This window comes from Patella vulgata, chromosome 2 (assembly GCF_932274485.2).
Source record: "Patella vulgata chromosome 2, xgPatVulg1.2, whole genome shotgun sequence".
Classification (NCBI taxonomy): Eukaryota; Metazoa; Mollusca; class Gastropoda; family Patellidae; genus Patella; species Patella vulgata.
Window position 1 is genome coordinate 66,734,318 of NC_065880.2, and position 15,171 is coordinate 66,749,488.

Sequence of the window (15,171 nt, forward strand, 5' to 3'; positions counted from 1 at the left end):
TGGTGACTGCGTTTGGCGAAGTCGGCAAGTATGCTAAACCACAACCATCCCTGATGCCAGATATCGATTCAACCTTACGGTCAATTGCCAGTTGGACTTACATAATTGCTACAGACTTGTCAAATGCCTTTTACCAAATTCCCTTATCCGCGGATTCTATGAAGTTTTGCGGCGTCGCTACCCCATTTAAGGGTATCCGGGTATATACTAGGTGTGCCATGGGTATGCCGGGCTCAGAGACAGCGTTAGAAGAGTTAATGTGCCGTGTGCTGGGAGATTTGATACAACAGGGATTTGTCGCCAAAATTGCCGATGATTTGTACTGTGGGGGGAATACTCCTGAAGAACTCCTAAAGAACTGGCAGGCTGTTCTCAATGCCTTACACACAGCCTCTCTCAACTTAAAGGCCTCTAAAACAATCATCGCACCGAGAAAAACTACCATTCTTGGATGGACCTGGTGTCAGGGATCTTTAACTGCAAACCCTCACAGAATCGCCACCCTATCGACGTGTGCAATCCCTAAGACTATTAAAGACTTGCGAGCCTTTATAGGTGCATACAAGTTCCTCTCACGTGTACTTCCGCAGTGTGCTAAATATTTGAGTCCACTCGATAGCCTAGTGGGAGGAGGAGCTCAGTCTAAAGATATAATCGTCTGGACGGATGACACGACTGCTTCATTCCACCTGGCACAGGCATATTTAAAAGATGCGAAGTCTATCACTTTACCAAGACCCAACGATCAGTTATGGATAGTCACAGATGGGGCAGTCAGAAGCTTTGGATTGGCCTCCACATTATACCTTATTAGAAACGACAAACTACAATTAGCTGGTTTCTACAGCGCGAAGCTCCCTGAACGAAAACATGGATGGAGTCCCTGTGAGATCGAAGCTTTATCTATTGCGGCATCCATCAAACACTTTGCTCCTTATATCATTCAGTCTGGTCACGTAGCTCAAATTCTTACCGACAGTAAGCCTTGTGTTGAGGCTTATTCCAAGTTACAAAGGGGTGAATACTCTACTAGTCCAAGAGTGACCACATTTCTATCCATTGCCAGTCGATATCAAGTTTTCATTCGCCACCTAGCCGGCAAGGTCAACATTCCGTCAGATTTTGGAAGTCGAAATGCTCCAGATTGTGAAGATATGAGTTGTCAAGTGTGCTCATTCATATCGGTTACCATGGACTCTGTTGTTCGTGCCGTGTCTGTGAAAGATATTATGAATGGATCGGTCAGGCTGCCATTTGTTAATCGCTCCATGTGGCGCCAGGCTCAGCAAGATTGTAAGGACCTGCGTCGAGTGCATGCCCACCTTGCACAGGGCACTCGACCATCAAAGAAATCTACCAATATTCATGACGTCAAACGGTACCTCAATACCGTCTCCATCGCATTAGACGGAACCCTAGTCGTTCAAAAGTCTGACCCTTTAGCTGTGACTCGAGACTTAATCGTCATCCCAAGGGACCTGATACTAGGTCTACTCACTGCGTTACACATTCGTTTGGATCACCCCTCAAGCTACCAAACACGTCTTATCGTTCGTAGATATTTCTACGCATTGGATTTAGATCAAGCCGTGGACGCTGTATCTAGAAACTGTCAACAATGTGCAGCTCTTCGCAAAATACCATCTTCTATTATTCAACAAACTAGCGAACCCCCACCTAAAGCTGTTGGAACCTATTTCGCCGCAGATGTTTTATGTCGCGCCAAACAGAAAATTCTCGTACTCCGTGAATGTGTTACCTCCAAAACTTCTGCGACCCTAGTTCCGGATGAAAAGCACCAAACTATCCGGGACGCCCTTCTCCAATTGTGCATTGAGATGGTACCAGTTGAAGGCTGTAGTATTATACGCTGTGACCCAGGCCCCTGTTTTCAAGCTATAGTTAATGACCGCTTACTGAACCAACATGGTGTTTATGTCGAGCTTGGCCGAACAAAGAACATAAATAAAAACCCTGTAGCTGAACACGCCATCCAAGAAATCGAGGATGAGATCCTCCGACAGGACCCTTCAGGATCCCCCATCACCCCAGTTTTATTAAGCTGTGTCATTGCGCGCGTTAATTCTCGTCTTCGGGCCAGTGGTTTGTCGGCTAGGGAAATGTGGTGCAAGCGGGATCAAATCACCAATGAGCAGTTACTCATCGATGACAGTAATCTCATACATGCTCAACAAGTGCGACGTCACCAAAATCATCCTTACAGTGAACGGTCAAAAAACCCTCTTGGCAAGTCTGGTCCTCCACAGAACGTCCGTATTGGGGATTTAGTTTATTTATTTTGTGATCGTGATAAAAACAGGGCACGTGACAAATATATTGTCTCGGGTGTTCAGAACGGCTTTCTACAACTTCATAAGCTGAGGAACTCTCAAATCCGCTCGAAGACATACTCCGTCCATCCTACAGAGGTTTACAAGGTAAATATTTCCCCCACAGCTTGCTCCGTTGCTTCAGATGATAGCGAAGATGATACGGTCATCATTCCTTCTGTATTGACCACACCACTCGACCCGACTGCATCAGCTCAACTACCCGACCGTGGCGAGGCAGAAGCATCAAGCAGTTCGTCAGAATCTGATCTTATCGATGATACCCTGAACATCCAGACCCTGTCAAATACAGCAACAAGTGTTTCTTCTAACATACCAGGATTACCACGAAATCGTACACGCCAGTTGCCTAAAAAACTAATAGACTATGTTCTTTATTAAGACTTTTAAGTGTTTTCATGTCTAAAAGTTATTTTTAATTCCATAAATTGTTCTACAAGAAAAGGAAAAAAAGGGTCGCGCCATTATAGTTAATTATATATGTTACAAGTCCCTGTAGGTTACAGGTCCCTTCGTTCATTGTTAGTTCTCGTGATACGAGACATCCGGGTTATCTATTATGTTATTGTAATGGTGGCACGTCAATTAAAGTTATCAACAGTTGTCGCTGTCTGTGTTTGTCCCTGTAGTACTCCCCACTAAACTGTCGTAGTGGTATTACGGCCTTGTGGGAATTGTAGAAATAAAATCTAGAGATTAGTTAACTTGATTACCGAAAAATCAAGAAAATTACGTATTCCAGTTCTATTGTGCAGCAATATTGATAATTCCATGTGTAGCAAAAATGTTGTGTATATACGGTTACTCTTATACACGACGATATTCTAGGAGGCGCAAGTGTCGCTAGCTGTGAAGTTAGTTATCCGTTGGTCATAGTTATACATTATTAGGATTTACGTCACAATTCTGCAGCTCGTAATCCCGTAAGAGATGGTCTAAAACCAATAAATGTGAGATATATGCCGTGGATAATTATATATGTATCTTCATTTCAAAGTTATTGTATTATAACTCAAAATTATCCAGGTCAGTGTGTTTTCTATAGAGCATGTGGTAATTACATGTGAGCTACTGAAATGGTTTTTCTACAGCCAATTCAGCTATTTCGTTATTTAAAGAGCCAAAACGGAAGATTTAATTAAACATACATTATGCAAGAGCTAAATCTGTCTATTGCAGGTCTTTCTTTAGGCCTGAAATGTTATCTAAATTATTAATTAGACATTAATTAACCTATCCAGTCCATAATCAACTCTAGATGGCTTCGCTAGCCTGCGATCTTTAGTGGATTGTGAGCCGATTTACTGCATAACTTTCCTTCACGATTTAACGCTTAAATGGATAATCGAGACTATGCTGTTTATCGTACTGACTTTAGTAAGGATGATCAAGGCTAGGCGGAAAATTCAATTGCTTTGTTCTAGGTTCATAGTGGATCAATTTTAATGAAATTTTCAGCAAATTGCCTTTACATTATCTAGTTTTTAACTATTATAGTGAGAACTGCCAACTCGTTATGGAATCTCCCATAATGTATCTTTAATAAATAATTATCATAAGCCTTACTAATATTTCATTTTTAAGTCCATTATATATTTTTTTGTGTACCCTATGCTGACAAAGTGGTATAGACACGTGAATTCACAATACCCTACCATGAATAAAAAACATGAAATATGAATTTACTTTGAAAAGTTTTCTCGGGTTATCAAAAATGACCGGCATTGAAATTTTTGAAGTGGAAGCCCTGCTACAGCCTACTCTTATTTCAAATTTCAACAGTTCTTTTACATTCACTCCAACGTGTACACAGGACCTTTGTTTTTTTAAGGTCCATCCTAATAACTAGACACTTTTTCTTGCCAGGCCCTCCATTCTGCACTACTAATGAGGGGAAACGACATCGTAAAATCCAAAAGAAATTTCTTGGTGAAAACAGGAATCGAACATGGAATCTCTAGGTTAGCGAGCCAGCACCTCTCCACTGAGCCACCGCGGAATCCAGCTTTTGTGGACGTTTCATCTGAAAATATTGAGTCATTCAGAAGTTATCGCTTCATTATTTATGAAATTTCACTGAGACAAAAACTTACAGCCATGACTTTGGCAAATGTGTAGATATTGCTAACCAGGGACTTGGGGACAGCTTAGAATTTGTTGCACTGGACTAGAATAAAGGTTTCAAAAGGTCTATAGTTTAAATGTTATATTTTGTTGTTATAACTTTACATCTAAAGTTCCATGCATGGTTATAGGCTATTCTTTAGTTACACCTAAAGGTTCATGGTGTTTAAATGTTATATTCTTTAGTTACACCTAAAGGTTCATGGTGTTTAAATGTTATATTCTGTAGTTACACCTAAAGGTTCATGGTGTTTAAATGTTATATTCTGTAGTTACACCTAAAGGTTTATGTTGTTTAAATGTTATATTCTGTAGTTACACCTAAAGGTTCATGGTGTTTAAACATTATATTTTATAGTTACACCTAAAGGTAGTAGAAAAGATAGTCATCGTGCTAGTATATGCGGTGGTACTAATGAACAATTTGTAGATGATACAGATTATGATGGAGATGAAACAGAAAGGGTTGCATTGTAAGTTTACGTGAAAACTACATAATGATTTTTTTCATCCATGTTATATTAATTTTCACAATTTTATTTTAAAACTATTTTCACATTTTTTTATTTTTAAACTGTTTTCACTGTTTTTTATTTTTAAACTATTTTAATTACCAGGACAGTAGAAGTTATTAATTTTATATCAATTCAGACAAAATAAATTGAAATTAACCAAGGCAATAACATTAACCCCTTTTCTTTCATAATAATGCCTACTTTAATGTTTTTAGTTTTAATTTACTAATATTATATTAGTGTTGATTAATTATCTTATAGATTAACAGAAGCACATAAAACTGCTATCAGAGTTATTAGAAAAATCAAATATTTTGTAGCCAGGAGAAAATTTCAGGTAGTTTAGCCTTTTTATACACTCACATTAAAATGTGGTCTTATATTGTTGCCACTCTCGCCCACAATTGCTATAGTTATCATCCGATTTTCCCAGTTTTCATGTTCATATGACAAAGAAGCCTATTGCTTTTGACCAATTCTCGATGATAACTGTTAGAATCAGGGCCATCGGTTGATGAGAGTGAGTCAAAGTGGTTATTTGCAACATTTGTGATTGATGAATTTGAAAATTCTTGTGGCTACTCTCGAGGCTTAATTGATCAGTGTTTTGGCCCTTAGTCACAATAAAATTTTGTGGAAACTTTAGAGACTTAAGTGATCATCGGGTTGACAAAGAAACCTTTTGATATTCAACAATTTCTGAGTTATTGCCCTTGACCACTTTGAATATGCATGCTCAAAATTCTTATGTTATCTTTGATTAGCTTTAGATTTATACACAGTTGTTTTTGTTCATGAGATGAAGACGTTTATTGGTTTTCAACAGCAAATTACCTGTACCTGTTTTGCATAATAAATGTTAGCACTAGGTAGATCTAGAAGCCAATCAAGTTTTAATTATTTCTAATAATTACTTCATTCTTAATTAGTTTTGAGTGTCTTGTAAATGCTCCCCATTGGATACAAAAGAATAGATATGCTACAACCTTTGTGGGCTGCTCTGATAATTTAGCTAAAGTGGGCATATATTTCATTACCTGGCAAACTATCTTTAACATTGATAATGTTTTATGCATATCTCTGTTAGATATTCCTCAAAGTCACACACCCACTTTGATCATGTGAAATGTTTTATAAATGGCCAAAATTGATTTCATATGTAATGTTTGAAAATATATCAACTGTTGATGTCATTTAAATATATTTTGATTTGATAGGATGGGATAAGGTGGGATATAAAGTGATTCATGGGATATAAGATGAATCATGTACTAAATATACTTGCTTTTTTCTACATTAAATATACATACAATGGTTGGGCCTGGTATGGTTTCTAATGTAATTTTTTAATACATTACTAAACCATGATTCATGATGACAAATACTTTTTATTACATAATACAGTTAAATTTAAAATAATTAATATCATTCTTATAATAATAACTTGTTTATATTATCCTGCTAAATTAAACTAAAAAGGGCATTTCATGATAACATTTCAGCAAGCAAGAAAACCATATGATGTTCGAGATGTGATCGAACAATACTCTCAGGGTCATTTAAATATGATGGTTAGAATCAAAGAATTACAAAGAAGGTACTGTTATATATTATATTAATTACACCCTCCCCCAAAATAATTTATGACAGCTAGGTATAAATGATTAAATAGAACATAGATCGTATTGCCTGTATAGTAGTTTGCCGGAAAGCAATTTTATTCAAGTTAACATAAAGTACTATGATTGTTATTGATTTTGTTATTATTTTTTTGTAAACCTTAGAAGCACTTACTTGATCTCCGAGGCGCTTACTTGGTCCCACCCCCCACCCCCCCAACTTAAATCCACACCTGCGATTTATTGTTTTATGATATTCAACTCAGTCCTGCAATTAACTAACCTTGGTAATAGCCAGTCTATTTTTATTATATTAAAGTCGTGGACACACTTGATATTTGATTGGCTTCAGCATTTGTTGGCATTGTGGTTATATAGCCTTGATCGTAAAGTATCAGCCTAACTATTACCAAGGATAGCTAAAGGATTTTGTTAACACTTGGTATGTGACTTTATATTCATGAGATCTTAGATGTGTTCAAATTTCAAGATTCATCAATTATTTGCAGAGTTATCATCCTTGAAATAATAGAAATATGTCAAGAATAACAAACACCTTTGATTGAATGTAATGAAGCTTCTTATAAAGGAGATTTCTGATGAGTTCGATCAAACTTGAACATGTTTTATAAATAAGTCCAGGAGTAATCGCCCATCCCAGAGTAAAAATATCCTGAGAATAGCTAGCGAACACGTCTACAATTTTCATCTGATTTAAATAAAACCTGCTTGCTATATGTGGCTATATATAAATCAGATAACTTGATTCCTTCTGCTGTAGTGGCCGTTCATTTAAAATAATGCACACCCAGACATTTTTAGATTATTTCTCTTATTATACGAGAATCTTGTTACCTAAATCTATCTAGGTGGATAATCGTTAGCCCAATAATATTCTACTGCTGAGTATATTTGTCTTGGTTTCAGATTAGACCAAACACTAGGTAAACCTAGTACCTTATATGGTAATCATTCCAGAGATAGAGAGAAATCTACCATTAGTGCTCGAATAGTTAGAGTAGAGAATCAGGTACATTTATACTTTTTAAACTCCACAATGAAATGTGAAGACAATAGGTTGACTCTGTCTAAAACAATCCTGTAGTTTCTTCTTCCGATAATGTGCCGGTTTCTGTGTTGAACATATTCGCACATGGTTAAAAGATTTTGTCAAATATATTTTCACATTTTCAAAGAAAGTTCAACAGTCCCGAACAAGAATTATTGCCTAAATTTCTTGATTAAATTAGTCCCAAAACTGGCTGATTATGTATGATAACACATAACATCAGGTATGCACAAGATCATGTCCCATCACAAACTTACACCTGTCCTGGTATTCTGTATAATCTATTGAATGGGAAATAACTGTTATATAGCCAACTGATATCACCAGATATAGGATGTACCAAACACAAACAGTATGTGGCTCAATACTACCATTACTGGATGAGACTGAGTCAAAGAGGATATATGCAACATTTGTAATCAATGAATTTTAAAAAATCTGTGGATACTATAGTAGCTAAAAGTATCATCCGAATGACTTGAAATTTAAACACAATGTTTATATTAATGTGACCAAGGGCAGAATCCTTTTAATTTTCGATGGTTTCTGATTATTACTGTTGGAATTATGGCCCTTGATCACAAATATGCATCTAATTGATGTTATATGTTCAAAGTTGCTGTAGGTGTTCGTTAGATGAATGTCTGAACTAAGTTTGATTATGAGCATTTTGTGCTAAACGTAGCTTAGCAATTTGATGTGTTGATGCTTTGGAAAACGATAGCTTTGATTTTATATTAAGGTTGATAATGACCATTTTCTGCTGGGGTTAATACAGTATATGTTTATATTAACATATACATTTATGTTGACAGATATCCAAATTAGATCAGAAAATGGATCAAGTATTAATTTTACTTAAAACTGTTGTTAAAGATCGACTAACAACAACAACAACAACAACAATAATAGCAGAAGAAAAGAATGCAGGTGATGTTTGATGTTGCTTCGTGTTTATTATAGTTTTTATACTATAATTTAACTGTGTATGTAGAAGTTGAATAATTCAGATGGTTGTGACTTGTGGCATTAGAAAAATACTCATAATTACAGTATACATTGTACATGATAAATAAAACTGCAATATAATATATATATATCGTAGATGGTTGGTACATTATGTTTGAAGGGTAAGAGGTGTTGGGGGTTGTTTCATTAATAACGGAAAATTATAGTTTTAATTATTACTTATTAGATTTTATCAGGCAATAATATAATGTAACACAGTTTCATATTTGGAAGACATTTGTGAAGAAGAGGAACATTGTATTTTTAAGAGCGTTATCATTGATTGATGAGTTGAAAGAGATTTATGTCCGCGAAAAAACTTATTATACTCATATCATTGGCACCAGTAGTGAAATAGACTACTAATATTTGTCTATCCATGTATGTCTATTTTTGTGTTTTTATAACTTTTGGTTCTCTTAAACATACATTATGCAAGAGCTAAATCTACCTATTGCAGGTCTTTCTTTGGGCCTGAAATGTTATATAAACTATTAAATTAGACATTTATTAACCTTAATCAACTCTCGATGTCATCTTATGTGTCGTATTTTCTCTGGATTTGAATCTGATTTGTTGCTCAACGCTCATTGATGATTTAATCCAAAAGTGGAAAATTGAGACTATGTTTTTTTATGTACCAACTTTAGTAATGATGATCGAGGCTAAGCCTAATATTCAGGCACCAATATCTCTGTTCAGAGTGGAGCAATTTAAGTGAAATTCTCAGCATATTACCTTTACATTATCTACCAGCTCTTTATCTAATCTCCCATAATGCGCCTTTAATTGAAAGAGATCAAAACTGAGCTTTAATTTTCACTATCAATTATAATATGCACAATTTCACATGCATATATAGCGCAATCTTCTTTTTTTAAAATCGTTTCTCATTCTTGCACATTGTTAAAATAAAAACAGTATAATGTAATGGTGATATATGCAATACCAAAGAATATATTTTAATCAAAGGGTATTGTATTTAGTTTTCAGGAAAGGTTAGGTCACAACTAGAAGTATAATGTATATACACATGTTAAAGTATTTTCTTGTTTATATTTGATATTTATATTAATAATATTGAATAATGATATTATGAAAATATATTGATATAAGAAGATATAAGACGTTAAGAGAACATTATTATGATTTTATTATACATTATTTCAGAACTTTATACAAAAAGTTACCAACATGTTTAATAAAAACTATTCGCTGTATATCAGCATGGTTCAAATAAACTATCCAATTACAGACATCTTGAACATATTTAATGTTCATTAACCACTGGACCTACATGTTTAACATAAACTATCAACTGTACTGACATGTTTAACATAAACTATCAACTGTACTGACATGGTTAACATAAACTATCATCTATACTGACAGGTTTAGCAGACACTATCCACATGATCGACATGATTAACAAACATTATGAACATATTATTATAATATTAATTATCCACTGTACCACAAACATGTTTAAAGTGAACAAAGATGGCCGACAATACTGTTCGGTATGTATAGCCAATTGTTACTATATCCACTTTTGGACAAGTTCACACCAATCTGATTAAAATTAATTCAGCTATTAACATTTTAGTCACAGGCACTTGAAGGGATTAAAAGAAAACTTCTTACTACTGCTTGACTATATATTATAGTATAATACTAATCCCTTCAAGTGCCTGTGGTTTAAGTATCCGACAGAGCAAAACGTGTTTCAATTTTTCAGTTACAACCTTAATCCGGTTGATTGGCTGGTGACGTCACAGAGACTACACATAGTATACATTATCTATACAATATGTCCCTGTCTATACACACATACACAAAGAGCTTTGTAAGTGAATTCACTTGTCTCTCATTCCTTTGATGATTTATGATCAATAAAATAAGTTTAAATTAAAATTAAGGAATAAACATTCCGAATATGCATATTAAATACCGTAAAGAAATAACTAAAATAAAACTCTCAAGCCATAATCTTAACATCGAAAAGGGAAGATATAATAAAATTAAAAGATGCGATAGAATTTGTACTAACTGTAATTTAGAAGATATTGAAGATGAATATCATTTTATTTTAATCTGCCCATTATATACGGATTTAGGACTAAATAAATAAATACTTTTTTTTTTACCAACCCCAGTATTCATAAGTTAATTCAATTATTAAATATAGATAAAACTATTGAATTCATTAATCTAGGGAAATTTCTATATTTGGCAAACAAGCAACGTGCATAGAAAAACGTTTGCTCTCCTATATTTCTAACATATGTTTAAATATCTAACCCAGATTGATATGTGTGTATATATATGTTTGATATTGTTTTTGTACATATTGTATTTATTTATTTTGTTTGTACTGTATGGGGGGGGGGGGATGGCTGAATGGTTAGCGTGCGCGCGCTGTATCATAAAGTCTGTCATTGAGTCGACTGGCGTGGTTTCGAATCCCTGGTTGTACGTGACAAGGAGTAGGGTCGCCTGTCCAACCTCGTGGGTTTTCTCCGGGTCCTCCGGTTTCCTCTCACCGCTAAAGACCCCTACACGCTAAGCGAATTATTGAAATAAAATTAAACCATATGTTAGTCCCGAAATGACCTAGTTTATGTCGAGTGGACGTTAAACCACATTTCACTCTCTCTTTCTTGTACTGTATGTTATACCTGATGAGCCTTTGATTTAAAGGAATAAAGCACTTGAACTTAAAACACTGGCGTCTGAGGGCATTTAGAGTGTTTTCGATAATTGGCAAAGTCGTTTTTATGGGGGGGTCTCTGTTTGCGATTTGAGTGAAGATAGCTGAATTAATTTTAATCAGATTGGTGTGAACTTGCCGTAAAGTGGATATAGTAACCATTGCTTATACATACCGAACAGTATTGTCGTCCAATGCACTTTAACATAAACTATCAACTATGCTGACAGGTTTAACAGAAACTTTCGCCTGTATTTACATGGTTAACATAAACTAACCATTGTACCAACTGTTCAACTTAAACTAATGCATTGTACCGACATAATTAACCTAAACTATCCATAGTATATGATTATTTATAACTAAAATGACTTCTTTGATTTAATTTAAGAGTTAAAGTTTTGGTTTATTTTGTGGAATTGATATATTTCTATGTCAAAGTTACTTTAAAGTTCAATTCAAATATGAAACTTAAATTTGCTAAAGTGAAAATTTATGGTATTTAACTTTATAATAAATAATACATTGTAATATATAACATCTCATATTGTACTTATTATTCCTCGCCTTTCAGAGAAAACACAATTAAAATGTGTCCATCTGAGGTTAGTCCGTCACACCTTTTGGAACACAATAACACTATGGAAGACCAAACAGCTCTTTATTCAGTATTCTTAATTTGAAAAAATTGTTGTTCAAGATTTGTTTTTCGATCTATGTTTCTGATGAAATGTAAATGTACTATTTTGATTTTCAACAGAAATTTTATCATTATATTAAAATACAAATAAATTAAACAAAAATACAATTTATAAATGTTAATATTTTAGTATACAAATGTCGAAATCGACAACATAAGAAATAAGAATTGAGGACTATGAATTAAAAACTAAGAATTAAGAACTATGAATAAAGAGCTGTTTGGTCTTCCATATAACATTGCTTTTAAATGAGATAGAATGTTCAAACTTGGTGTACATGTTCATAAGGTGATTGTCTTGAGTCTCTTGACTGAATTTGATGAGGGGTATAAGAGATAAACTATTCGATCTGTCTAGACTGCCCGTGCGTTTACCCTCACTCCCAGCCTCACCTTTCGACCTGCGAAAAACACATCTCAATACACAACGAACATACATAAATGTTAAATAAACAGCGGTGATTGTACTTAACCCTCGGCCAATGAACAGTTCGTTATTTTTTTAAATATTTTAGTTTGGGGTTTTATGAAAAGGGTCCAGGAGTTTTTGAGATTGAGTTATTACTCTTGTGGTGTCAATCATAACATTATGTAAGGCCCTCTTCTTGCCTCCGTTTATGGATGACAAAGCTCCTGGTGGATGAATATTTTGTTGTCTGTCAACGTTATGTTATTTATGTGTATTACCAGATTTCATGTATTGTACACATTATGTTTTTCTTAATGGAGTCATTCCAATGCTATGTATATGTAAATAAGCATACTTTTTACCCAAAATAACCATTCATTTAAATACTTACATATGCCCCTGAAAGGCTGACACAATTTAAATATTTTCAATATTTATGATATATAATGCATCATGCATGCTAAGCCAGTTGTATATAGTAAAGCATTATTTCTTCATTCAAAATCAATTTTTATCCTTTAATCAATCTGTTGTATGACAAATTCTACTATATTTAAACGATTTGTAAAGGAATGTCTATAATAAAATGTTATTCCTATTTATTTTCACAATTTGTACAAGTTGTTGAATGTACACAATAAAAGCAATTTTCAATTTTGTTGGGTTTTTTCTTTAAAGGGACTATCCCTTATTTGAACAGAGTCTCAAAAATAAAAGTCTGAGTATGTATGAAATTTAAACGCCAAAATATATAGGAATGGTGTATTAACCTTGTCTCAAAATTTCAGCTCGAAATATTGAGTCGTTTTGGACGTGACCGTCAAAACTGCTTATCCGAACACTAACCCTTTTAAGATTTCGGGTCAATTTTTTAGTTGGGTGACCTGATAATCGATTAACGTTTATTGAGAGGTCTATGCAGTGAATGACCCAAATGCTGTACTTGATAACGAAAGGTAAATTTCACCTACACATTATTTTTATACAAAAAATGTCTGGTTTTATCTAGACACCGCATAATACAACTTGTGACACCAGTCTCCATTTCCAGATGAAGACTGACGGGTTTCAGTTAGGTAGAGGATCTTAAAACAAAATTAAACAGTTTTATTCTTCAAAAAAATAATCAGGATTAGCCCTTTAATAATAATTAGTCATTTACGGTTGAGAGGAGACACGGTCCTGCAAGTTAATTGGCTTCAATAAGTACGTGTATACCGATATGTCGGTTGTGCTCTGTACAGTAACTACCCCAATCTGTTTCACAGAGATTTTTTAATATCTCTGTTACAGATGACTGTTTCGACACGTGACGTCACATCACGCGGCGTCCATCATTGGCTCAATAGCGCGTGCATTGTTTTGATAAGACGTCACAGATTCGGGCTAAATGGTGAATTTTACTTATTTTAATACCCATTTACACTAAATAGGAAATGATTTTTACCTACAAACAATTCAAACGACTTTATTTATTTTTCTAATAAATGAAAAAAATGTTTCAGAATTTAATTTGTCGAAAGAAAAAAGTTAATATTTTGTAGTCATTAAGTCGCATCGATGTCATCCTTATCAGTGATTGTAGCGGCCAAGCGAATATTCACTGCGGATCAGTGTGTAACTACCCAGGGTGTAGCATATTTTAGCAAATATCAAACTATAAGACAATTACTGCTGGTGCGGTGTCTTAACTTTAAGATAATTAGGAAGTATATTTATGGACCACGGTGGTTAAGGGCGTGGATTTGTCATAACTTTTTTTTTTGGGGGGGGGGGGACGGACGAACCCTGGAATCTGGAACATTTCATTACCAAACGAAATAAATAAGTACGAACAGTTTACTGTACCAGTGTTATTTCGATGAAGGCTGTAACTATAGGGAAGGCTGTAACTATAGGGTAATATGATGACAATATGGAAAAATTGACTACCTACATGAAAGCTGCATAAATATTAATTGTTCATGAAGTTAAGTGAATCGTCCAAAGACGTTCGTTCTACGATCAGGTCTGTTCTCTTTGAATATATTGGCGACTTGAAGGGGGTCATTATGAACCGCGCACGCCATCAAGTGGCTCAGTCGGTTTTGCGTCATGGAGTTGCGCAGCCGAGTTTTGATACGACGCAGAGTGCTGAAGGATCGCTCGGCTGAGCAGGAACTTGCAGGGTTCAGCAGTGTGAGATGAGAAGAGCTTCGACAGAAGGGAACGTCTGCCTCACTTCAGGTGACATAATGAGGAACGCTTCGTACACAAGTGAAATAGATTTGGCCGAAAACTGGAGCTTTAAGAATGGCAATTCTTGTTCCAAGTCCCGATTCAGCTCCAGATACGTAGAAACAAGCTCACCATCATGTGGATACAAACCTAAAAATCTGTCCTGGCGATCAAAATCATCGGGGGGGGGGGGCAGAGACCTATTGGTCCCCCTTCCGATTCTAATGGGGAGACGCGCCCCCCGTCCCTAAATCCACGCCCATGTCGGTGGTCGAGAGATTTTAGTGGCATCTCGGGTTTGAATCCGAGAGGATCCTTTGGAATTTTTCAAGCACGGTTGTTATAGGAGCTGACAAATGACATTGTGCCGAATCTTGAAATTTGCGATTCTACAGTCACAGTCATTATAGTGACCAAACTTCAAGAGGACCCTCTGTGAGTTAAGCAGG

The 15,171-nt window shown here is 35.1% G+C and overlaps 1 protein-coding gene across 1 annotated transcript in view; it reads left to right on the forward strand.

The window, feature by feature from the left end:
* LOC126811186 (potassium voltage-gated channel subfamily KQT member 1) overlaps window positions 1-13,156 on the forward strand; it is a 37,437-nt gene extending 24,281 nt beyond the window's left edge. Inside the window, exons 7-11 of the mRNA XM_056099186.1 lie at window positions 4,834-4,948; window positions 5,252-5,327; window positions 6,493-6,587; window positions 7,537-7,639; window positions 8,494-13,156. Of these exons, the coding sequence (XP_055955161.1) occupies window positions 4,834-4,948; window positions 5,252-5,327; window positions 6,493-6,587; window positions 7,537-7,639; window positions 8,494-8,619 (515 nt within the window). The 3' untranslated portion in view covers window positions 8,620-13,156. The remainder of the gene's footprint in view (window positions 1-4,833; window positions 4,949-5,251; window positions 5,328-6,492; window positions 6,588-7,536; window positions 7,640-8,493) is intronic.
* The last annotated feature ends 2,015 nt before the right edge of the window (window positions 13,157-15,171 follow it).